The following is a 25806-nucleotide window of genomic DNA, read 5'->3' on the forward strand; positions in this document are numbered from 1 at the left end:
ATCCACGCCGTTTATGGGTTTGAGATCCACAAAACTAATGACTCAAGGGTTGTTAGTCATGTGATTACTAATGACTCATGGGGTTCAAAAGCTTAGACGAGGCAGTCACTCTTGGTCGGAGGCAATTCACAACCCAAACCGAGTCCGATGGAATTGCTTCTAAAAAAATTAAAAAATAATAATAATAAAAGGAAGGCTCTGTAGACCTTCCAGTGCTCCTTCACCAAAATGCAAAGTGGGACACAAGTGGGCTGGCCCACTTGTTTTGTATGTTCAAATTTTGGACCTTCGTCTCAAAAAAAGGAAAAAAAAAAAGCCAATGTGGAATTTCAATATGTTGCAATGTTAGCCCTATCCATGTAAAGTATTGACATAGGAACTTGTGTCAGCCACATGTTAACTTCGTCATCAATGCCGTGTTAATGATGCAAAGCCTTCTGATGTCAATTGAGTAGCGTAGTTGTCATACTAAGCTATACGTTTAAGACATTTTAAACTAGTAAAATTTTCACTATTAATTTCACCCTAGAAATCATATTAGTAGCCCTAGGGTTGTTTTTCCTATTTAAGAGCATTTTAAGCTCCAAGACAATTTAGTTTTCTCATTAATAAAATTTTAGAGGATTTTTCTCCTATATATTATTTTCAAGTGGATCTAGGAACTTACAACTTAGAGCAAACGTGTATTGTTTCTTGTGGCTTTTTGCTTGTGCTATCTAGATTTATACTTTACCTGAATCCAAAAAACAAAAAAATTAATTGGTGTTTTAGTTTACAATAATGAAGAACAATTATCATGAAACAAATTACATAATATCTAGAAAAATAATATAAAAATTCCAAACACAAAACCCTTTCTTCTTTAGTTTTGTTCATTTTGATTTTTTTTCCCCTTGTAGGTGGCTTTGAATCACCACAAACACTAATATGATGGACTGGACTTGGACCCCATGGAGCCACGCCCAACAACTATGCATGGGGCATGATGATGAAGAGTCGCCCCAAAGTCCACAATTGAGAATGAGCTAGAAGGCATTGTGCGAAAGGAATCAAGTTATAAGAAGAAATATCGGCTTCGATGTTCTAGAAGGTAGATATCCAGCAACCGTCAAAACTACCTCAACCATATGAACCAATATGAATTACGTACCAAAAAATAAGTGGCATGGACAAAAAAAGCATCTTCCCCTAATTCGATTTTTCATTGACTTCTGAAATTTTGTGGAATATAAACAATATGGATTGCTTTTTAACTAGAATTCCACGTTTTTGAAGCCACTTTAGTACCGCACTTTGGCCATGTTTTTCAAGCCAAACCGGCAATCATCATGACGATGATATGAAATCATATATAACATAAATTACTTTATATTATGTTTACTAATTAATATTGTAGCCAATTTTTATTGTGGTTCTCAACTAAATTCATCGTTAACATTTATTTTTTATTTATCAATAATTATTTAATACATAAATAGTTTGTAAAATAATTTATATATTTAACATTTTTATAAAAGATTTTTGCCAAATTTTGTTAACAAATATTATTATAAAGGGTAGTTAGGTAAGTGAGAGTGCATTATAAAGGTTTCTTTTTATAAAAAAAGGAAAGTATTGTAAAGGGTTGTTAGGTAATTGAGTGTATCCCAATTCCCACGTATGTTCCTTGACCAAGGAGTCTCACATTTGTTGAGGAGAGGCAGATTAATTTAGTTTTATTTTTTATTTTTAGTAAAAATTTAGAACTTTATTGAATAAACTTCAAGATATTACATCAGCTGTCAAAGCAGCAACAAAAATCAAAGGTAAGTGCTCCAACCAAACAGAAACATCTTTATAGATGGCACTAAATGAGAAGCTAACATAAAAGCAACATTAATATTATTGGAAGCTCTAAAAACAAAATCAAAGTACAAGAACGAGCATGTTATAACATTTTCTAGAATGTCCTCTAACAAATTACAAATGACCATATGTTAGTTGTTGGATTGCTCCCAATCCCATCCTTCAAAACTTTGACAGAACCAAACGCAGTACCAAACTTTGACAGAACCATGCTCTCATCTTCAATCACAGCACCAAACAAACGCAGTGAATCCTTGCATGGCAAATTAAAATTTTATTCATATTTCCAGAATTCATGTAAAATGTAAAGTTATCTTTCTTTCTTTCTTCTTTATTTATTTTTTATTTATTTTTACTTCTTCCTAGGTTTTTTCCACTCACTTCTCATATTGATCAGAACTGGGCCATGCAACTTTTTTGTGATGAACTGGCCCAACTAGCATTATATTAGACAAGAAATGGTGGGCCATTATATTGGGTTAGATATGAGATATATGTTTTTTTTTAATAAAAGGCCTTTAACTTATATATAATATATATAGTAGTCAATAATCCAAATAATGCATGGTAAATTTTTATAAAATACAATATTTTCTCTGTTTTATTATTTAAAAAATATATAATTTGATAATTATGATAGTTATTAATATAATTTTATCATGATTGTATTTATATATGAAATTATTAATTTGTGGCAAATATTCTATTAGAATTTATAGATATATGAAGTTTTATAGGAATTCCTTATAAAATTTTAAACTCAGTTAATATATATCATCATGAAAAAATGTGGGCTTTCAAAAACTTATGAATTAATATTAGAACAAGTCAACAAAAAGTTAAAAAACTTTGTTCTATATATATAGTGATAATCTTGAAATAGTAAACTAGTATTAGTTGACACTGAAATATTTCGTTTCTCTTACTATAATGGCCTTGTATTGACAACTTTGCTCCAAGCCTAAAATATTATCATCAATGGGGATTTTTTTCAACGTTATCCTCTTCCTCGCAAGGAGACTGGAATATAAAAGGCTACATCCACTTGGGCTTATCTAGCTTTCAAGTTTGGACTGCTTCCCAAAGTCCTTGGGTTGCAAATACAGCGGCCCAGGGTATTTGAAAATGGGCTTTTACTGTCATCGTATATGGGCCTCTTGTCCTCCTATCTATACTAGCTCTTTTTTTTGTTCTCTTTTACTGTGAAACGGTGCGTTTAATACCTTTTAACGTATTCCTCTTTTTTTGAAAGGTCAGTTCAGAGTTCAGGATCCTGTGGATTCTCTCTCTGAATTCACTCCAGCTGAGGTACACTCTTCGTTCTCTTTGTGAATCCACTTATGGGTCCTTCATTTCTCAGCTTAAATTTAACCACTTTACTTAGCTTCCTTTTACTTGCGGTGCTTTTGAATTTGAAATTTGTGGGTTATACTTGGGTCTCCAATTCAATTATGTATCTCAACCAGCTAAGCTTCTGGGTTTATATACTGCTACCAAACTTTGAACTTTAGTGTTGCCAAAGCCTATTCTAAAATGAATTTAATGGAAGCCTTTTTTTTTTTTGGGTGTGTGGCTGGCTAGTGGTTAGATATTACATTAATATGAAGATGGGTTTTGATTTAGGCCTTCAGCACTTGGCTGAGGAGGCTTTATCTGCCTGGATAGGGAGCAATCACCAATGGAAGAAGAATACTAAGGGATGTAGTTTGAAGTAGAGCTTTTTTTGCTTTGTGTACAGAATGCACTATGTACTACCTTTCCATATGATTTTGCCGACTAGATTCGAGTGGCGAAAATAATGTTGTACCATATCAAGGTTGAAGCAATTATTTTGATTACGAGTGTGTTTTAATCCACGATCAGTAAAGTAGTTCAAACAATAATTTTCAGTATTTAAACATTAAAAACTGTAAACTGTAGGCTAATAAAAAAAAAACGTACATAGTAAGGGACTTCATTTGGGAGTGTTTGAGTTACATCTCTCATTTTAGGGTGTTTAAACACTAAATTTAAAGAATTCCTACTAATTTTCAATTTTCAAATAACATTACGTAATGACATTTTTGTAAATATTTAAAAAAGTACGAACCCATTTGATAAGACTTAACATAAGTACAACTCTCTCTTTCTCTCATGTGCAGACCTCATCTTTTTTTCTTTTCATTTTTTCCCATTTTTCTCTCTCTTTTCCTCCCTTCTCTCTCACACGTGCACTCCTCTAATAAATATTAATAAAATAATTGAATATGTCAACAAGTTACAACTTAAAAAATATATATATATACATACACATATCAAACACACAATTATATAATACCAAAGATATTTTTGCAATATGAATACTTTAAATACATATTTTTACAACACTTTTTAAATAAGAGCTTTCACATCATTTTGAATAATAATACTTGAAAGTGACTACCAAACAAGCCCTTAGCATTTATTGTATTTGCAACTCTAAAGGAGAAAAAGGAAATTTGCATAAAAGAAACAAAGAAAGATTAGCAAATAAGACTAGAGAGTTTGATTGTACTAATTTTTTTTGTTTCGGGGCTTGTTTGGTACAACCGTACAAGTAAAACAGTATGAACTTTATTTCCACATTGGACATCAGGGGACAAGTGCACCAAAAAAGGATCTGTATCCCTTTTAAGGATATGAAATACCACGTGGTACATTCAGTGCTGGGATAAGAATACAAGCCTCTTAGAGTCTAGGAGCAAAACACAAAATGTAAGGAGAAAATACACCATGTATCTGGTGTATGTTTCCTTCCTCTCACATTGAGGTGAACTTCACATGTGTGGAGTCCACCTTCATATGAGAGGAGAGATACATGTACCGGATGCATGGTATACCTCTTCAAGTGTAAGACCGCAACTGATTAAAGTAAATCGCACGTTTTTAAATATATTATATAATAATTTCTAATAAAAAGTTGCATAGCATATTCTAATAAAAAGAAGTTAGTAGACTAAAAAAAGTAATGTATTTTTCTATTTAGCTAAAATTGATGGTGCAATTGCACAATTTGTAAGTTCAAATATGATATAAGTTATTTCCATTTCTTAAATTTTTATAAAGTAAAAGTGATAACAATTATTCATGGACAACAATATGATAACAATCTTCTCATAGAAAGTTTAAATAAACATTTTGTATAATTGGGATAGCTATGATCAAATGAAATATATGGTTCTTTAAAAATAAATCCAAAATGTAAAGACCAAAAACCCACAAGAATAATAAATAATCCTTGTTCATGTAAACAATATATATATATATATATATATATATATATATATATATATATATATATATATATATATATATATATATATATATATATATTGTGTAATATAACACCTTAAGAACAATGTTTGTTTAAAAAATCAAAATTCATATCATTTCCTTAAAGATCAAGGAGTTAATTTTGATGATTCATTATATAGTTTTTAGCAAAAAATTAAAAGCGCACATAAGCGTGCTTTACTTTCCACTTTCACTTGTATCAAAGTTTTGATGATTCGCTAATTATTTTAACAAAGTGGGAAGGGTTGATCTTTCTTCCAAAATTGATGATTTAGTAGTGCCTTACTTTGTGGTGGAAGTTGTTAGGTAATTTTGAATAATACACGATTATGTGTCAAAGCATTGTGTAAGATTTGCAGAAATGTTTTTTGGAAAATATTTGACAGATCGTGAAATCTTATATTCTAACATGTAGCATAATCATGACATGTTCATTTTATCGATCAATATATGATTGATCTATGTGATCCGCCTTAAAAAAAGTAATGTATTTTTCTAATTAGCTAAAATTGATGGTGATAAGCACATAATGTGCTTCATTATAATAGGGTTTAACTAATGAGAAAACATTAGGTTTGGAGCTGGCATAAAACCAGTGTTTTACGCCAACCAATAAATTGCCGCCACGTGGACATTTTTATTAAATCCCTCTCCAAACAACCAAAACTCATGCCATTCACTTCAGACAAAACAGAAAATAGAAAAAAGCTCACGCCTCTGCTTCCTTTACACCGAACCTCCACACCGCCACAACCTGATCGCCGGAGCAGCCCTCAGACTAAAGCTCACGCCTTCACCTCTGCTTCCTCTCCTTCCTTCACGCCGAACCTCCACCACTGCCACACAGATCGCAACTCACTTAACCCACTAAACAGTACAGCTCACTTAAACCCCAAATCAGAACCAGAACGAGTTAGGCAAAATTTATGGTTTCCTTTGCTTCCTACCTCTCCCATCCTCTACTTCCTCTTGCCCAAATCTCCACCACACCACACATCGAAGCATACTGCCACATAAGTCACCAGATTTGTTGCTAGAGCTTGTAAACATGTTGGAGCCACCGTGAGCATGGTGTTGCGATGCAAAGGTTTGTTTTTCATGATTTGCCCTTTTCCCCAATTTGGATTTCGAATTATTGATGGGTTTTTCTGTTTTCTAGGTTTATGGGTTTTTCTGTTGTATGTTCATACCTTGTATTGTTCTAATGAAAGATGCTCTGTTGGGTTTTGATATGATTTGGGGTTTGTTTGGTTTTTGAATTATTATAGAAATTGGAAATGACACAAATTGTCATTTTTCCAAGTTCATATTGCAAAGAAGAGAGCAGATATTCCTCAAAAACAAAACAAGAAGAGAGCAGATAATTTCTTTTAAAGGCTCAGAATAAAGCAAATTTTAAAGAGGCATAATTCATGTGAGTGGTGATCACACATACATGTCCTTGCCCATGTATTTATAAGGAGGGAAGATCTGTGTGGCGGTGTGTGGCAGTGGTGGAGGTTCAGGCTGTGGCAGTGGTGGAGGTTCGGCATGAAGGCTGAGGAAGCAGAGCTTTTGTTTAAGGGGTTTTTCTTTTTTCTGTTTTGTTGTCTAAGGTGAATGGCGTGAGTTTTGGCTGTTTGGAAAGGGATTTAATAAAAATGACCACGTGGCGGCGATTTATTGGTTGGCGTAAAACACTGGGTTTACGCCAGCTCTGAACCTAATGTTTTCTCCTAATTAATCCTCATATCATATCTTCTTCTTGGCTTGCTTTATCATTGCAGTCGCTCAACTAGTCGTGCTGGAAAATCTGCCATAACATGGGAGCAAGTTTTTCATTCAAACTTTTATAACTCTTATCTTGTTCAGACTGTGTTATAGGTGCAAAGTTGGTTCCAAAATAGACCAGAACAGTTGCAAGATAAAGTTACTCCCTCAACTGGTGCCCTAAAATTATTTGATGATCTTTCAGATGCACCTATTTCAAGCAAAGCCCCTCAAAGCTCTTTAAATCCTGAAGGCCTTTCATTTTTTCAGCATGGGTGCAAATTGTTGACAAGATAGTCATGATTAATATTCTGTTCAATACTTGTTACATGGGTTTTAAATCCACTGCTTCAAATAGTGATTGCATACAAATATATTATTTATAATTAAAAAAAATTGTTTAATTTTTCACAAATTATTATTTTGGTTTGTTTACTGCAATCTCAACAAAAAAAAATCTCTCCCTTTTAAGTAAAAATTAATACTTTGTGGTTGTTAGTGTATAGCTTAGACTAGATTAGCCCATTGGGCTTGGCTCAGTATACTGTACTTTAGTTTACTTATATTACTAGTACTACACACATACCTAGCCTATATAAGGCTCTCTATTGTACGTTATTATTCACACAGAATATACAGACTTTTAGACTTCCTCTCTCACTTTATATTCTTAACATGGTATCAGAGTCATTCCGCTGACTTTCTGGTTCCTGTGGATATCTCCGGCGTTTTTCCGCTGCCCTCGCCTTCATCTAGTAGTCACTGTCAGAAGCGAATCACCACCGTCACGCCCACAGTCACTGCAACTCTTGGATCTTAGTGTTTTGTTCATCCAATTGCCAAAGCAAAGGCATAGACTGACAGAACAGCCAATCTCAAGAAAAACCCAACCAAGAAAAGCCAAAAAAGGACCTGACACGGACCCACACGCGCTACCTGAAGCTTCTGACTGTCGAACACGCGCCGCCATGTGCCACTAGATGTGCACACGCGCTCCATGCGTCGAACACTAAGCCACCATGTGCCTGAGACCATCAGCATCTGTCCACGTCAGCCTTAGGCTGACGTCATCCTACACACGTCAGCACCTCGCATCATCCACCTACGTCAGCACACGCTAGCAGTTGACTTTGATCGTTGACTTTTTGACCAAAATCAAAAATTTTCAACAGGCTTGTCTTGCTCAGTTTTTCGCGTAGATTCTAATTTTGGGCTCCGTTTATACATTTGAGGTCTCTAAATCCTACTTTTTGGTCATTTACTTCATTATGGCTGAACAAAATGAACGAGATATCATACGTCCTATCACCATTATGTTGGATGGTCCTACTAGCTATCATGCATGGTTTCAGAATATGACTGTCTTTCTCAAGGGTCATAAACTGTGGAGATATGTGACTGGTTCAATTCCTAAGCCAGTACCAAACCCTAAGTCCAAAGCCATAGCTGCCGAAGATGCCTCCAAGATTGATGTTACAACGGATGATTATAAAGAACGCCTAGAGGAATGTGAGAGTATTCAGAGTAAGATCTTGTCTTGGTTTATCAATACCTCTATTCCTTCCATACATTTTCTTCTTCCTCGTCTTAAAACTGCTGAGGCTACTTGGAAATTTCTGGTCGATTGCTATAATTGTATTAATGATTCAAGCCTGAAGTTCCACATTGAATCAAAACTTTATCAAATGCGCCAAGAGATAGGTCAATCTATTTTTGATTTTTATTCTCAGACTTCTACTATGTGGGAACAACTCTCTGCTGTAGATCCTCCACTAGTGTGTTCTAAGGACATTGAGCTCTTTGTTAAATATTGGGATCGCTGTAAATTTATGCACTTCATGATGGGTTTATGTGAGGATTTTGAGCTTACTAGGGCTTTTCTGCTTAGTCGGTCTCCTACTCCTTCTTTTGATGCTGCAGTCAAGGAGCTCATTTTTGAAGAGAACCATCGGCCTACTCATCACATGTCATCATCTGATCATGTATTGGCTACACCATCTCCACAGCCTCCTATTGCAGCATTCACTGCTCCTCCACGAATAAACTCTCAGTGTCCCACCTCTCAGTCTTCCTAAGGTACTCACTGCGAGTTTTGCCGTGCCAAAGGCCATGACATCTCAGTTTGTCACAAACTACAAAAATTTATGCAAGAGCAGAATAAAGCTTCTCTTCCTCGGGCAGCTGCTGTATGTCCTTCGAATCCATCGGTTCCTACAGGTCCATCTTTGGCTTCCTCACTTGCTACGACTGATATTGAGGCAATAGTTCAACAGGATTTATCCCGCACTTCCACTACCCTTTTTGTCACCTTAGGTAAACAACCTTGGTTTTTTGATACTGTATGTTGTAACTATATGACTCCTAATGAATATCAATTTTCCAATAAGGCACCCTTAGAACATCCAATCACCATTTACACTGCTAATGGAACTATTATGCCTATTAGTCATAAAGGAACAATCTCTTCTCCTTGTTTATCCCTTAGTGATTCTTTCATATCCCAAAGTTATCCCTCAATTTGCTTTTTGTTGGTCAACTTTATGAATTAGGCATAGATCTTCTATTTACTAATCATGGTGTGGATGTGCAAGATCCTCCGACAGGTCAAGTACTTGGGACAGGCCGTAAGGTTGGTTGCATGTTTGAGGTTTATGATCTAAAGATTCCTTCACAAGCTATTTCTACAACTGCTACCACTGCCACCCCCTCACCTGATCTATGGCATGCTCGTCTTGGTCATCCATCCTTATCTCGTCTTCAGTTGTTAACTCCTCAAGGTCATTTAGGTTCAATTCAATTTCAAAATTTTGATTGTACTTCCTATCCTTTTGGCAAACAAACAAAATTTCCCTTTAATAATAGTGACTCCTTTTCTTCTGCACCTTTTGATCTTATACATTCTGATATTTGGGGTTTTGCACCTATTCCCACTAAGGGGGGAACTAAATATTTTATCATATTTGTAGATGATTTTTCTCGATATACTTGGATTTATCTGCTTCACCATAGGTCTGAATTGTGTCTATTCACCAAACATTTCATAAAATGATTAAAACACAGTTCAATCGCACTTTCAAAGTCTTTTGATCAGATAATGCTCAAGAATATAATGATAAATCTTTCCTGTCCTTTTTAGACAGTCATGGAACCCTTCCTCAGCGGTCTTGTCCTTACACCTCTCAACAAAATGGTCGTGCAGAACAAAAACTTCGTCACATTCTTGATGTTGTCTGCACCCTTCTCATTTCTGCCTCCCTTCTTGAGTGCTTTTGGGGTGAGGCCGCACTCATTGCTGTGTACACCATTAATCGTATTCCTTCACCAACTACACACAACAAATCACCATTCGAGCTTCTTTATGGTCAAACTCCTGACTACTCCTCTCTTCAGGTTTTTGGTTATGCTTGCTTTATCTCTCTTCCTCCTCATTAACGAACAAATCTCCAGCCTCGTACTCATCTTTGTTGTTCCTTGGTTATGGTGTATCTCGAAAGGGTTTTCGTTGTTATGATCCCATTTCTCATCGCCTTCGTGTCTCCCGTCATGTTGAGTTTTGGGAACATTGTCCTTTCACAAGTCTTCAGCAGTTTCCTGCGTCCTCTTCCTCAGAGTCTCCTATTTTTACTAATCTTTTCCTCCCTCTCTATCCTGAACTTGTGGAGGATTCTTCAACATCAACTGCCTTTCCAGATGACTCATCTCCAATTATGTCCCCGGAATATGACCTGCCTGTCTTGGATCCTGTGGCACCACCCTCTCCAGAGTCTCCTGTTGGTACTGAACTTCGTCATTTTACTCAGGTAAGCATTCCTCCCCCTTATCTCATTGATATCATTGCTTTTTTGCTCTTGCCACCCTTTATGAACCTCACACCTATCATGACACTCATACTAACCCTCTTTGGCAGCAAGCTATGAATAAAGAACTAGATGCCCTTCATAAGAATCACACTTAGGTTATGGTTGATTTGCCTCCTAGTCAGGTTGTAGTAGGTTGTAGGTGGGTTTACAAGATCAAGACCAAGGCTGATGGATCGGTTGAACGATGCAAGGCTTACCTAGTTGCCAAGGGCTTTACTTAGGAGTATGACATTGACTATGAGGAAACATTTGCTCCAGTTGCTCACCTTACATCTGTCAGATGTCTCATTGTTGTGGCTACTGTTCGCCGTTGGCCTCTTTATCAAATGGATGTGAATAATGCTTCCTTCAATGGAGACCTCTAAGAAGAAGTGTACATGCAGCCACCCCCTGGCTATCCACACTCAGGCAGTCAAGTTTGTCGCCTTCACCGTGCTCTTTATGGCCTCAAGCAGGCTCCACGAGCTTGGTTTGAAAAGTTTAGCTTAGTTGTTGCTCAACAGGGTTTCACTTCGAGTCCTCATAACACTGCTCTCTTTATCTGAAGATCCTTTACTGGTATCACTCTTATTCTTCTTTACGTTGATGATATGATCATTACTGGAGATGATTCTGCAGGTATCCATTTTCTTCAGCACTTCCTTAGTCAGCATTTTGAGATGAAAGATCTGAGCACTCTCAGCTATTTTCTTGGGCTTAAGGTTACTTCATCCTCTGATGGATACTATCTTTCCCAAGCTAAATATGCTTCTGATCTTTTTTCCAAAGTCGGTATCACCGACAACAAGACTGTTTCCACTCCCTTGGAATACAATGCAAAACTCACACCCTTAGATGGTGAACCTATATCTGATGCTACTCGCTATCGTCAGTTGGTTGGTAGTCTGATCTATCTCACTATTACTCGTCCGAATATTTCACATGCCGTGGGTATGGTTAGTAAGTTCATGGATGCCCCTCGTTCTGTCCACTATGCTGCCGTTCTTCAGACTCTCCGATATGTCAAGGGCACACTTTATCATGGTCTCCACTACTCCTCTCGATCTTCTCTCGAGCTTCATGCTTATTTAGATGCAGACTGGGTAGGTGATCTGATTGATCGATGCTCTATTACAGGTTTCTGTTTCCTGTTGGGTACTTCTCTTGTCTCGTGGCATAGCAAGAAAGCAGGATGTGGTTTCCCGTTCTAGTACTGAGACTGAGTATCGTGCCCTTGCCGACACCACCTGCGAGCTTGTCTGGCTTCGCTGGCTCTTGGTTGACATGGATGCTCCACAGCCCACTGCCGCTCCTCTTTATTATGACAATCGTAGTGCTATCTACATTTCTTATAAGGATGTCTTTCATGAACGCACCAAGCATATTGAGATCGACTGCCACATCACTCATCAGCATCTCAAGAAAGGAAATCTCAAGTTGTTATCCATCTCCTCTGCTGACCAGCCTGCTGATATCTTCCCCAAGACTCACCTGCTTGGTCGTCTTCGAGATCTTATATCCAAACTCTAGTTGGCTTCCTCTTTGCCACCTCGAGTTTGAGGGGGGATGTTAGTGTATAGCTTAGACTAGATTAGCCCATTGGGCTTGACCCAGTATACTGTACTTGTAGTTTACTCATATCACTTGTACTGCACACATACCTAGCCTATATAAGGCTCTTTATTGTACATTATTATTCACATAGAATATACAAACTTTCAGTCTTTCTCTCTCACTTTATATTCTTAATAGTGGTCAAAATACATTGTTGGTCCAAGGTCCCTAAACTTTTGCTCATGAGAGATCTTAGTCCCTAAAGTTTAAAGTAATCGCTTTTAGTCCCTAATAAACCTAAAGTAATCAATTTAAATCCCTAACAAACTTTAAGCGATTACTTTAGTCTATATGGATTGATGATGTGTCAATTTTTAGTTTGGCCATGTCATGTATGGGACTAAGTGATCATTTTAAACTTCAGGTACTAAATTGGCCTTGGACTAAACTTTAGGGAGCAACAATATTAGTTAAGACTTAAGACATTCTTTATGCTGACATATAGCCAAATTCACTATGAAGAGAAGAAGACAAGAAGATCACAGCACCAAAATATTTCAATCTAATGAATCTCCTAATGTGGATTCGTCTGCTTGAAGCTCAACAAAATTCTTGATAGTATGATGGTCCAGGCTTGGCATATAAAGTTAGGTTTGGTTAGGGTTCAATTTTTCAATCGTGCCCATTCCTTAATCAATAGATTGTAAATTAAGAAATTTGTGCTAATGCATGGTTGTACCCAATTGCCTGTTGTTTCAACAACATAAAGTGGGCATCTTATCAGCATTTTGGCCTCAACTTAAGAACTATTGCTCAGCTTATGAAAAAGTGCTCAGAACTTTACAGTTGGCTCTGTTCGTAGATTTTGCTTTCTTCTTCTTCTTCTTCTTTTTTTTTTTTTTTTTTTTTTTGAGCTTAATTAGCTTACTTAAGTACCGTTTTTAAAGTTTTACTTTTTGTAGCTTTACCAAAAAAAAAAAAAAAAAGTTTTACTTGTTGTAGGCATAGGGGTACTTTTACCCACTTTCAACAAATCAGCAAATTAGTAAATGAGCCAAATTAATGGTCTTCAGTTCTATTATGTCAAACTTTTTTTTTTTTTTTTTTTTTTAAATTTTTCTGGATAGCCTTTAGCATGAATTGGATTGCAATTTATAAAGAGGAAAAGGAAAATCGATAAGAATCCTTATAAATAGCAAACAGGAATAGGCAAAATAAATAAAATATCCCACGAAGATACGCTACCATACATTAATACAGGAAGTTCACTTTTTTCATACTCTTATTTCTTATAGATGGTGTACCAAGTTTGTAGGAAGGAGAGGATAAGTAGGATGGCAGCGGCCGTAGTTGAAAGAATAGCCCATGGAGTGTTGAAATAATTGCGCACAAGTATAGCACGCCATTTAGGCCAGCTACGATTGCAATATATATTCACTTCCTTGCAAAGGCTCTGGTAATAGATCTCCTTGACATATGCATTGTAGTACAGCTTGTTGAAGAACGGGACCGCATCCTCTGGATTCAACCAGTTCCTAATGATCTTATTCTTGCAGAGTATGTCCATGTCCTTGGTAGTGTTAACAAGGTTGTCTAGGAGTATTGCATAGGAAGTGAACCTAGGTTCACAATTTGGGTAGCATTGTTCAAAGCTGATGATATTCCGAAATAAGGATTCTGTTGTCTCATCAGTTTGTAATTGAGGGATTTCTAGGACACCATTATCAAATTTTATGTCCAAGATGCTGCTGGACTTACCCCTTTTGATTTTCAGGCCGGCCTCTATAAGTGTTGTAGCGGAGGGCAGGAGAGTCCAATCTAGTTGACCTTTTTCCCCTCCAATTGATGAAACCAACATTTTCCTAAACGCGTCAAGGATATGCTTCGTGTCTCGGATACGAGGGTAATCACAAGGCGGCTCTGCAAAGTAAATGACGTCAAAAAATATTGTGAGCAGTTTAATTAGGGATACCACGGGTGGTGTAGGACCCTCGATCTTTTTGAACAAACGCTCGAGTACCATCCAAGGCAGTTGGTTTTCTAGCAACATCAAGTCATGGAATAGAAACGTTGGCATACAAGCCATGGAGAAAATCGGGTCATTCTCCTCTCTAAGCTCCACATAAGCCAGCTTGAGTAACAGTTCAATAATGAAGCAGCCATCAATCACCAAAATTTTTACAAATTCACCTGGGCTGTAATCAATTGGCCCAGCATAACACTCACGAGCCTCTTTCTCCAATTCCATGACTGAATTGGTTAAAATTCTCAACATCTCCTCTGGAAAGGGTGATCGAGAAATAAGGCCTTGCAAATACTTACTTTTAATTTTTTCCGTTTCTTTGAACTTTGGATGGCCATGGTGGAAAGGCCCAATAGAAAATGCATCAGGCACATAAGCCTTTTCATTAAGCCCTCGAAGTGTGGTTGGGGTTTTGAAGATGCAACAATTAGGTGACGTGAAAAGACCTTGAGACATCCGAGTTTTTATGGAATACACCAAACCTTCTATATCAATTGCAGCACTATATGCTAATTCTGCTTCGTTCTCAGCCATATTTTAGAATTTGCTTTCAGTTCCTTTTTTGCCTCCTTAAATTGCTTCTTCTGCAATGAGTCAAAGACCAACAAAATAAAAAAAATAAAAAATAAAACACAACAAAGTGGTGAAGTTGCATCAGCTAAATGGCAACAGAAGCCACACAAACGCTAAGGGGCTGTTTGGATTTGTTATTTTTCATCACCCATCACTCTGCTTTCATCGCCCATAACTCAAAACTGGTGAGTTCCACGGCAAAAGAGTTTGCTTGGATTTGTTTTCAGTTTTTGTTTCTATCACTCAATTCTTTGATTTTTGAGTGATGAGTTATGGAAACTGAAAACACATTTTAGGTGTTTTCAAGTTATGAAAACAGAGTTATGATGGCATTTTTGTAATTACACACATCTGAGGGACCCACAGTCAGGCAATAGCCACGTCCTGGCACTACTTTTGACAAACACCAACGGCTTCTTCAGTGAACACACAACGTGATCAGTTTCACACCACAACTCCAAAACTCAAAACTCCATCCAACCTCATACCTCCTCATGCACACAACCTGATCAGCTTTTTTTTTTTTTTAGTTTCTTCTTTGGAATTTTTTTATCATGGATCATGAGTAGAACATATCAAGTTAGACCCACTTCAATTTAATCAACATGAACCGGAAATTTAAGATCAAAATCCACAAACAAGGCTTAAGGAAATCCAAAATCCAAAATCCACACAAATCACTACGGAAAGAAAGAAAAAGGAAATGAGTGACAGATGAAGCTCTGAAAGTTTACAATAACCCTCAAATTTTGCTCACTCTTCAAGTCGCCCCAACTTCTATTTTGCTGCTCTCAAGCCTTCTTCGGGTCAGAGCACGTTTCCATGATCACAGATCTGCACTTCCGCGGCACGTCAGAGGAGATCTTGCGGCGGGGTGACGCTGCCCACGAGGTAGGTAGCATTGGGTGACGGTGGAGATCGGCACTGCAGGTCCAGGCCTTGATTTCTATCATTGGGTTCGTGGAGGGGTTTAGGAGAATAACAAGGGGAAAAACGAAAAGGAGAGGCAGAGAAAAACGAAGGGGAGAGGCAGAGAAAGATGAGAGGCAGGGGAAAAAGAATAAAAAAGGAGAGAGACAAGTCTTATGACATTGGGTCAGTGCGTGGGTCCCAGTTTTTTAGCTTTTTTGATTGAAATAATAACTAAGTGATGGGTGCCAGAAGGGCTGAGTGAGATATTTCCTCATTATTGGGTGATAGAAAATAAGTTATAGAGTGATAAGTAATGGGTGATGAAAACTGAGTAATGAGTGACCATTTCTTTTAACTAAACAACCCCTAAATGGCAGAGAAGCTCCAAAGAATGAGAAGAAAATGACATCGAGTAGCTTGCTAAACGAAATAGAGTTGTGAAAGAAACGACAGTGCATTGTTTAATGAAAACATGCAACCGTCACGTGCGAGGATGCGAGCCAAAGACAGTTACACGTGAGGCCAGATGTCACTCATTCATTGGTCACTATTTCAAGCCATTGCACAGTAGAGTTAGTTAGGAAATTAGTTAGTGAATTGCTTTTCCTGCGTTTCTGCTTTCCTCTGTGTTTGTATAGAAACAAAGTAGTTAATTGTTTTTGAAAACTAAAAACTAGTATGGTGAGTATTTAAAATACATGATTTAAATGCCCTCAATTAAGAACTATAACTTAAACACTCTTGATAATAAATAAAAAAAACTCCTACCAAACACAATTTTCTTTTTGGGGCCCACAATTTTTAGTATTTAAACACTAGAAAGTGTTGTTTGAGCTTACATACCCAACAGGCCCTGATTCTCTAGAAAATGATGCTTTGGCTATCCTTTCCGTGAATCACCTAACTCAAAAGTCATCATTAAAAGCAATCTAACTTCTCTCTAAAAAAATTCTAATAAAAATAACACATTTCCCTGTGGCAAACCCATCAAAATGAAACAAACTTTTGGTGTGAGCTTAAAAGAAAAACAAAAAAAAAGGAGAAAAAAAATGAAAATAGAGTATGGATCTTGGCTGGGTTTTTGAGAGAGAGAGAGAGAGAGAGAGAGACTCCAAAAGTAAAACACAAAGCAATTCTAGATCGGGGCTTTTAATGCACTTAAGCCTTTTCCTCTACCTTTGAAATTTCATAATGTTCATAACCCTAGCTTTTTTATCTGTCTTATGTTATGTTTTCAAATTAAAATGTGTTTTTCTAATTGCAAACAGAGGGGTAGGTAAGGAAGCCTAACGGAGCAGAACTCAGTAAAGTGTCAAATTTCAAACCACAAGTAAGCAACTTAAATTTGGACCAAACCACAGGTGGGTAACTTCTTGTTGGATATTTTTACAAAAATGTCATAAAATATTTTATTTTAATGCTCATGTAAGAGATTTAAGAAAATACTTCCCTTTATGACAAATTGGTTTATTTGCTAATTTTGAAATTCAAATATAAGTTAAAATTTAAAAAGTTGTTGTCAATGTTTTTAGTTAGGAACGTTTTCCTATCTTTAATGTGATTACTTAATACCATTTATTGTCAGTCTTTTAGTTTTATTACAGTATATATACTTTCCTTTATAAACTTTTGCTTTAAAACGTTTTCTTTTAAGGACAAAATTTAGGTACAATACCTTAGGTTTTCCTCTTAAGATTCAACTATGCGGCTACTTAACTAAAAAATACACTTCCATCCCATGAGAAAAAATCCACATAACGGAATCTTAAAAAGAGAACCTAAAGAACAACACTTAAGTACTGCACCTAAGTCTTGCTCTTCTTTTAATATAACTTTGTAACATTACAGATGAAAAGTGAAGGAAAGTATCAGAAACTTATTTCTATACAGCTATTTCTAAATTATTATATGTTATAACATGTTACCATATATACTAGCATTTACTATTTGGTTAAATGGGAAGTCAAATCTTTTGGCAATATTTTAAATTCTGAAATTTTCTAAATGGCTTGTATTGAAATTTCAGACACTTTATGGGCTATTAATTTCAATAGCATTATGACTCCATTTAATTGTTTTTAACGTATAGATTTTGGCAAAAGACAAGTTCATATCCGGCTATTATAATATATTATATTGTATTATATATTTATATATATATATATAGAGAGAGAGAGAGGTTCAAGTTACACCTAGTGTAACTTTAAGCAATGTTACACTATTCAATATTTTTTAATTGGATGCGAATATTGACAAATCCACCATTAGATTACATTATCTTCATATATTTTCCATGCTTACAATATTTCAAGGTGATCAAAGATTAATAGCCATGTCATCAAGCAATTGTTAAAATTCAAATTTTTATAGTTTAAAATAATGCATAAAAGATGAGTTTATGGATCAAATGGTAAATAACATCCAATTGCTATTAAAATTGACATGCATGTTAAGAACATATAGAGCATGTAATTCAATTGTTAAACTTTCAAAATATTAATTTAATAATAAATTATTGGGTGGTGTAACATTGCTTAGAGTTATATCAGGTGTAACTTGAACCCAACTCATATATATATATATATATATATATATATATATAGAAAGAAATAAAAGTTTATCATATCACCTTATTTTGGATTACCAAGCTAGAGACTTTCAAAAATCAATTTTGTTATTGTTCTAAACACTCACCATTTACTGCTTCTTACTCTTAACAAAATATTTTATCTTTTACTCTATTTTCTGGGAGAAGAAAATGCTACAGAGAGATTATATCTTACGAGCAATGTAGGCTCGCAAGGATAATCAGCAAAGGTAGCTGGGTTATTATATCCTGGGGACAACATGTAGAAATTATTTGTCTAACTACATCAGATAAACCGAAGATGGCACGATTTGTCTTAAGATAATGACTTGGTCCACGCCTCATCTCTACCACCTCTTTTCATAATATCATTTTGTATAATTTCCAAGGAAAAGTCAAAAAATATCTCTCCTTTTTTTCCAACACTTGTAATTTGCCCTTACAAAAAAATTACGTTCAACAAATATAAGACTCATAAGAGTCATGTTACATCAACAATATTTTCACAATAATTTTATAGCAAATTTCATGTGGTAAGTTATTACTAATTCTACTTTGGGCCTAATACTAACATAACTTTTTTATCCACCAATAACAGTTTTTCGCATAAGATTTATTGTATAAATGTTGTAGATGTGATATTACTCCAAAAATAATTATGGCCCCCAAACATAATCAATGGCCTCATAAATAAATAAATAAATAATAATAATAATAATAAATAAATAACAATAATAAAAATTGGCCCAAATAACAACAAAATACAAAAAGCGCTTATAAAAAATTATTCTACAAAAAACCTATTCAAAAATAAAAAGATAAAAATGTCTAATCATTTAAATTTGTAACTTGTTCAACACATTAAATAAAAATAATCTATAATTTTATTTTTTCCTTAAAAAAACGGTAAGAGAAATACTGTGATTATGAGTTCTCCTTGTTAGTGATGGCACTTATGCTCTCTTTGGCTTTGTAGTCGCAACAATTTTACTCTTGAGCAAATTACAACTTACCTATTTGTGGTTTGGCTTAAATTTAAGTTACCTACCTGTGGTTTGAAATTTGACATTTTACCCACTTGAGGTTAATTTAATTAGAGTTTTGCAATCCATCTCTGTTAAAAATATGGCTAAATATGTAATTTTGTTTCACTTTTATGTCTCTCTCCTCAAAAAACACAAAAAAAAAAAATTAAGATACAAGATAAAAAAAAAAATCTAGCAAAACACTTGCATCATGGAATTTCAAACCATAGGTAGAGAACTTAAATTTTAGTCAAATTTCAAACCATAGGTAGACAACTTAAATTTCGGTCAAACCATAAGTGAATAAGTTGTAATTTGCCCTTTACTCTTCTTAGTGACTCAACTTGCAGTTGTAGTAAATATTATCTCTCTCTTTCTCTCTCTCCTCTGTTATCATTTCAGACTTTATCTCACTTTATTACTCTCATATTAGCATTCTCAATTTTCACTTTATTTGTTATTAGTTCTTTTTTTTTTTTCTTTTTCTCTTTTTAGTAGAAAGAAATTGTAATACTTCTTGTATTAGCATGTTTTTTGTGACATTAATATATTCAAATTATCTATTTATTGGATTTTGTATAATTTAAATTTCTTAGTAACCATTCTAGAAAAACATATTTAGAGCCAGCACTAAAAAGGAATAGACATCTTTGACTTAGAGATGTTGAGCTTGTGTAAGGAAAGAAGCAAATAACGGGTGCCTTGCTCTTCACCCAACGCCATCTTCCTTGCCTTTGAAAGCACAATTTTTTAAATTATTTTTTTACTAAAAAAATAATTTTTTTTTAATAATTTGATTATTATAATGTGGAGTGAAGATTTGAAATCTGAACATCTACATTAAAAAAACTAAGAAAGTAAAAAGTGTTAATTGAGCTACAAGGCTCTTGATGTAAAGTACTTCGAATGCAAGCAAACCAAGGCAAAAATACTTAAAAGCACTAAATTACATACCAAGTAAGAACGAAACTCCTTGCGGGCATCACCACTCTTATGACTGCCTTTTGTATCCTGCAAGAGAAGTTCATGCAGACCCATCACAAAAACTGAAGTTAAATTATGAGAAGATATTTGAGAACACGTTAAGTTCTGCATAAGAAACTTATGCTTTAGTTTAAAAAATAATAATAATAAAAAAAGGGAAACTCTTACTGAACATGGCAATTCTTTCTTGAGCAATTTCTTTAGAAGTTCACTGCCCTACCCGTAACAAATGCCACTATTTATACATTGATAAAAGAATCAGAAACAACCAGCACCAGGCATTTGTTTAGCTCTCACGTGACAAACAGGTACCTTTACTTTATGCATTGTAACTTGTACAGAGCTCTTTTTTTTTTTTTTTTTTTTTTTTTTTTTGAGAAACAACTTACATAGCTCTAGAGTGTGTATTTCATTTGAACCCCTCCTTTTCTATTTGATAAGTGCATTTCGAATGATTCTTTTTAACGTGCCACCTAAATATACAAAGCAAAGAATAAAGGCTCGTGGGGATTAATTAGCGGTTTTGACTTTTGATATTACAATAGTAATATGATTTTATTTTTGCATTAAATAAATAAAAAGAAACTTGAACATAATTTTTTTTTTTGGTTGTAACCTTTCTTCCAAACAAATATATATATATATATATATATATAAAGCCAAAACTCAGAGAAAATCTAATTAAATTTTAATTGGATTCCTAATTTTGCGTCACTTGTCTCATTTAATTTTTAATTTTGTGCCAAGTGAATTATCTATATCTATATATATATATATATATAATAATAATAATAATAATAGGTGAAGCTGTGAGAAACTCAAATTAGAATTCCAAATTAGAATTCTAATTTTGCGCTATGTGTCCTAAATTATTTATTCTTAAAGGGTTTTATTTCTTAATTTTAGAATCAAATGTGAGACCATATCATAAATATTCATCCAAATGAGTTATTAAGTACAAAAACCAAAGAGTTTAGAATAAATGAATCATAAAAAAAAAATTGCTTCACAAATTTTTTTAAAGAGTTAACAAAATATAAAAATGACCATTAATAGTATTTAAATTATATATATATATATGAATTATATTATGCATTTTTTTTTAGAGTTTTAACCTATAACGTCCGCTCCTAATTATATTATGCATCTTATTGTATATCTTTAAGTGTATTCATGCATAAACATGAGTTACAAGCTAGTATATAATAATAAGTGAAGCTGAGAGAAACTCAAATTAGATTTTCAAATTAGATTTTCAATTTTGCGCCATGTGTCCTAAATTATTTATTCTTAAAGAGTTTTATTTCTTAATTTCAGAATTAAATGTGAGACCGCATCATAAATATTCATCCAAGTGAGTTATTAAGTACGAAAACTAAAGAATCTAGAATAAATGAATCGTAAAAAAAAAAGTGCTTCACAATCATTAAAAAAAATGGACAATTTACATTTTATACCTAATAATATCCTTACAAATTTTTTTTAAAGAGTTAACAAAATATAAAAATGACTATCAATAGTATTTAAATTATATATATATAAATTATATTATGTATCTTATTATATATCTTTAAGTGTATCCATGCATATGCACGGGGTTACAAGCTAGTTAAGTATAAAAATAGAAGAGTCTAAATACAATTAGATTCTAAATTGGATTTCAATTAGAGTCTAATTTTCTGTCACGTATCCATCTAAGTTTTTAATTTTAGTAGTAAGTGAATTATTCGGTGTAAAAACCGAAGTGTTTAAAACTAATTAAATTCTAAATCATATATATATATATATATATAAAATGAGAAAGCATTACATATTTTAGAAATGCATGGTTTAAAAAAGTGTAAGTTAATACCATGTATAATTTGAACTCTTTCTAAAAAATATATAATTTGAACCATATAATGATAATTGTTTTTAATTGTACCCATGCATATGCACGAGGCTTAACACTAGTAAGAGAATAAAGAAATAGAACCATTCAAAAATAAATTTTGGATAATACATAAATCCTTGGGTCTATAATATGAAAATTAATTAAAATTTTCTTTAGTCTAACATTTCACTACAAAAAAAATGCCATAATTTAAAGGTCGCCCTAAGATGCACTTCTTGTATGTAAAATATGAAATAAAGTTAACTTATCTATGAAAAAAATCTAAATATATAGAGTTTTAAGAATAAAATAGTATGTAAGGTCAAGAAAAATAAAGGCATTCTTGATATACTGAATGGAGATTACGACAATAATGATAATCTTTATTATCGGGAATAAAATGAATTATAATTAATGATAAGGATAATTTTGTAATTAGCCCATGACAAACAAAGAGCGATGGATATAATAAGGCCGTCAGCTTCACTCATATGAAACCACCTTCTCGCAAAGTCTACAGCTTCACCTCATGCCTGACAGCTGCATCTTGGGCACAATAAGCTTACAACAGTAAGCTGAAAGTAAGCTGAAGGTAGTAAGCTGAAGACAGTAAGCTGAAGGCAGTAAGCTGAAGACAGTAAGGTGACGACAGTAAGGTGACGACAGTAAGCTAACGACAGTAAGCTGAAGAGAGTAAGCTAACGACAGTAAGCTGAAGAAAGTAAGCTGACGATGAAGTCGCAGGCCAAGGCAGGGCCGCGTGCAGCTGAAGGCAGGAGCCGGTACGCAGTTTGGCCGGTGAAGCTGAAGCAAGGACGACAAGAGTCGAAGGTAGTAAGTTGAAGGGCGTAACAAGCCGATAGTAAGGTGACGACAACGAAGCCTAGTAAGCCAGGCTGGGGATACATGAATCTCCGATGAGTCTGGCGTCGAGCCCAATGATGTCATTAGGCTTGCTTGTCACAAGGGACTGCATCTCGAAGTCTATAGCTTCATAACAGAGCTGACGAATTTAATTATAAGCTGACGACCCTGAAAAGGGACGATGCTGTAGGCTGACGGGAATAAGCTGAAGAGGTCAATTAAACCTCCATCCATAACTTTACTTGATCTCCACCCATACGTATATAAGGAGAGTTCTTGCGCTACACGCCTAACCCTAATTAAGAAGATTCCTATAAGGAAAAGAACTCTAAGAGATACGCAAAATCCACGAGTTACTCTCCTAGAAGGAAAGAACTTCTTGACCAAGGCATGAATTTCGGCCCTACACTACTATAAATACCCCAAAACCCTCACAAAGTAAGGTATGCATGATTCACCCTAGCTCTGGTATTCTAGAGTTGCAAACAAGAGATTTCTCTAACTTGACCGTCGGAGGGTATTTGGCCGGTACCACACCGGTACACCTCTTAAGGTCTTCAGCTTTTGTGTTGTGCAGGTTCTAGTCAAAGGCACGTGAGGACCGTATGGCTTACTGACGATTTTCGGCATCATCAGTTGGCGCCGTCTGTGGGAAACTATGAGTAATCAGCCATTGCTTTATCCCTAAGACAAAAGGTCGTACGGTCCAAACTCGATCGATGGCATCAGTCAAGCAAGAAACTAGAAATCCCCCCCACTGTTGTAGAATGGCAACTGCAGACACTCTTGGCTGTGGTTGCAACTTACTCAACAAAATAAAGCCCTTATGTTACAAAACCAAGCGTTGGAAGTGCAAATTAAACAGCTTCAAGAACATCAAGTCTTATTGCATGATCAATGTAGAAGTGGTCATAATCACTACCCATCCCTTCGAAATATTACAAAAGGGAAGAGCAAATAGAAGAGTAGGATTAACGACTACGGTACTGTAGGATGACGAACAATTGTCCAAAGAGAAGGCAAGCGATCAAAGCACAAATGATGACATTACCACCATTATCATGGACATGACATGAAGAAGTGTTATGATCTAAAACAACAAATAGAGATCCTTGTAGGTTAAGGGAAGTTGCAGTAATTTGTTAGAAATGGACCTGGGATACAACATCCGCAAGAACTAGAGCAACCCAGCAAGACGAAAGACCAACCCTCCACACATTAAGAGCTACAACCTCAACATACTACCTCCTAGTTAAGGTCCCTATGGAGTACAGTATAGGATAAGCCAGAGGAGTTCAAGTTGATACGTGAGAGTGCTACGTGGCTATGCCCAACGTGGATAGACAGCTGCCCCCTACGAATTCGCCAATTATGAGTTGGGCGCTTTAACCATTCAGCCATGGATGCTTAGCAGGGATCCTCGTACATGGTGAATAACCAAATTCCAATTGAAATGAAATCCTTAGGATAAATCAACTAAGGAATTGGAAGATGACCCTTTGGACGACAACCACCCTACAAGAGACACTTGACAGGTGGTGAACGATTAGCTCAAGTACTGATCATCCAAGTCGCCAAGGTGATGAACAATCTGAGAGATTGTCCATAGATGATCAACTCAAGTAGCGAAGGCAAACATGGAAGGGGGGCAACAGACGAGGATTATTTATACAATGCATCGGCTCAAAATATCACCTCCCAAGGTGAACATCACCTTTCAAGGTGAACCCCGCTTCTCAAGGTGGCCTTCACTTCTTAAATTGAATATCACCTCTCAAGGCGGACGTATGACCAAAGTCGCCTATGGGTGGACGGTCATTATACTAAGTTAACTACGGGAAGACGCACGGCCAAAGTCGCCTACAGGTGGACGGTCGCTACACTAAGTCACTTACGGGTAGACGCATGACTAAATTCGCCTATGGGTGGACGGTCACAACACTAAGTCACCTATGGGTAGACGCATGGCCCAAGTCGCCTACGGGTGGACAGTCACTATACTAAGTTACCTACGGGTAGATGCATGGCCAAAGTCGCCTACAGGTGGACAGTCACTACACTAAGTTACCTACGGGTCCTACGAGTAGACGGTCACTATACTGAGTTACCTGCGAGTGGACGCATGACCACAATCGCCTACAGGTGGAAGGTCACCATACTAAGTCGCCTACAGGGTAGACGGCCAAAAAGGTGATACGACACCAAAACTCAGTCACCTTAACAAGTCCACGACCCAAAGTGGACGACCAAAAAGTTGATGAGGCACCAAAAATTAGTCACCTCAATTAGTCCACGACCCCAAGTGGTCGACTGACAAGGTGACGAGGTACCAAAACTCAATTACCTCGACAAGTCCACGACCCAAAGTGGACGACCAAAAAGTTGATGAGGCACCAAAATTTAGTCACCTCAATTAGTCCATGACCCCAAGTGGATGACTGACAAGGTGACGAGGCACCAACACTTGGTCACTTCAACAAGTTCACAACCCAAAGTGGACGATCAAAAAAGTGACGAGGCACCAAAGTTTAGTCACCTCAATTCGTCCACAACCCCAAGTGGACGATTGACAAGGTGACGAGGTACCAACACTTAGTCACCTCAACAAGTCCACGACCCAAAGTGGACGACCCAAAAAAAAAAAAAGATGATGATATACGTGAATA

At 35.6% G+C, this 25806-nt stretch overlaps 3 protein-coding genes across 3 annotated transcripts; 2 read left to right on the plus strand and 1 right to left on the minus strand.

The window, feature by feature from the left end:
* The first annotated feature begins 8174 nt into the window (after positions 1-8174).
* On the plus strand, positions 8175-8981 carry LOC142631995 (uncharacterized). Its single transcript, XM_075806415.1, has one exon. The coding sequence runs from the start codon at positions 8175-8177 to the stop codon at positions 8979-8981; it is 807 nt and encodes a 268-aa protein (XP_075662530.1).
* Positions 8982-9050: 69 nt separating this feature from the next.
* Positions 9051-11131, plus strand: LOC142632003 (uncharacterized). The gene is made up of 5 exons (XM_075806426.1): positions 9051-9219; positions 9456-9683; positions 10043-10296; positions 10401-10706; positions 10988-11131. Exons 1-5 carry the CDS (start codon positions 9051-9053, stop codon positions 11129-11131), a joined length of 1101 nt encoding a protein of 366 aa, XP_075662541.1.
* Positions 11132-13555: 2424 nt separating this feature from the next.
* On the minus strand, positions 13556-20620 carry LOC142638251 (UPF0481 protein At3g47200-like). The gene is made up of 3 exons (XM_075812275.1): positions 20572-20620; positions 20374-20430; positions 13556-14906 (listed from the first exon to the last, which is right to left on the minus strand). The coding sequence occupies exon 3, from the start codon at positions 14854-14856 to the stop codon at positions 13582-13584; it is 1275 nt and encodes a 424-aa protein (XP_075668390.1). The 5' UTR covers positions 14857-14906; positions 20374-20430; positions 20572-20620; the 3' UTR covers positions 13556-13581.
* Between the last annotated feature and the right edge of the window lie 5186 nt (positions 20621-25806).

This window comes from Castanea sativa, chromosome 1 (assembly GCF_040712315.1).
Source record: "Castanea sativa cultivar Marrone di Chiusa Pesio chromosome 1, ASM4071231v1".
Classification (NCBI taxonomy): Eukaryota; Viridiplantae; Streptophyta; class Magnoliopsida; order Fagales; family Fagaceae; genus Castanea; species Castanea sativa.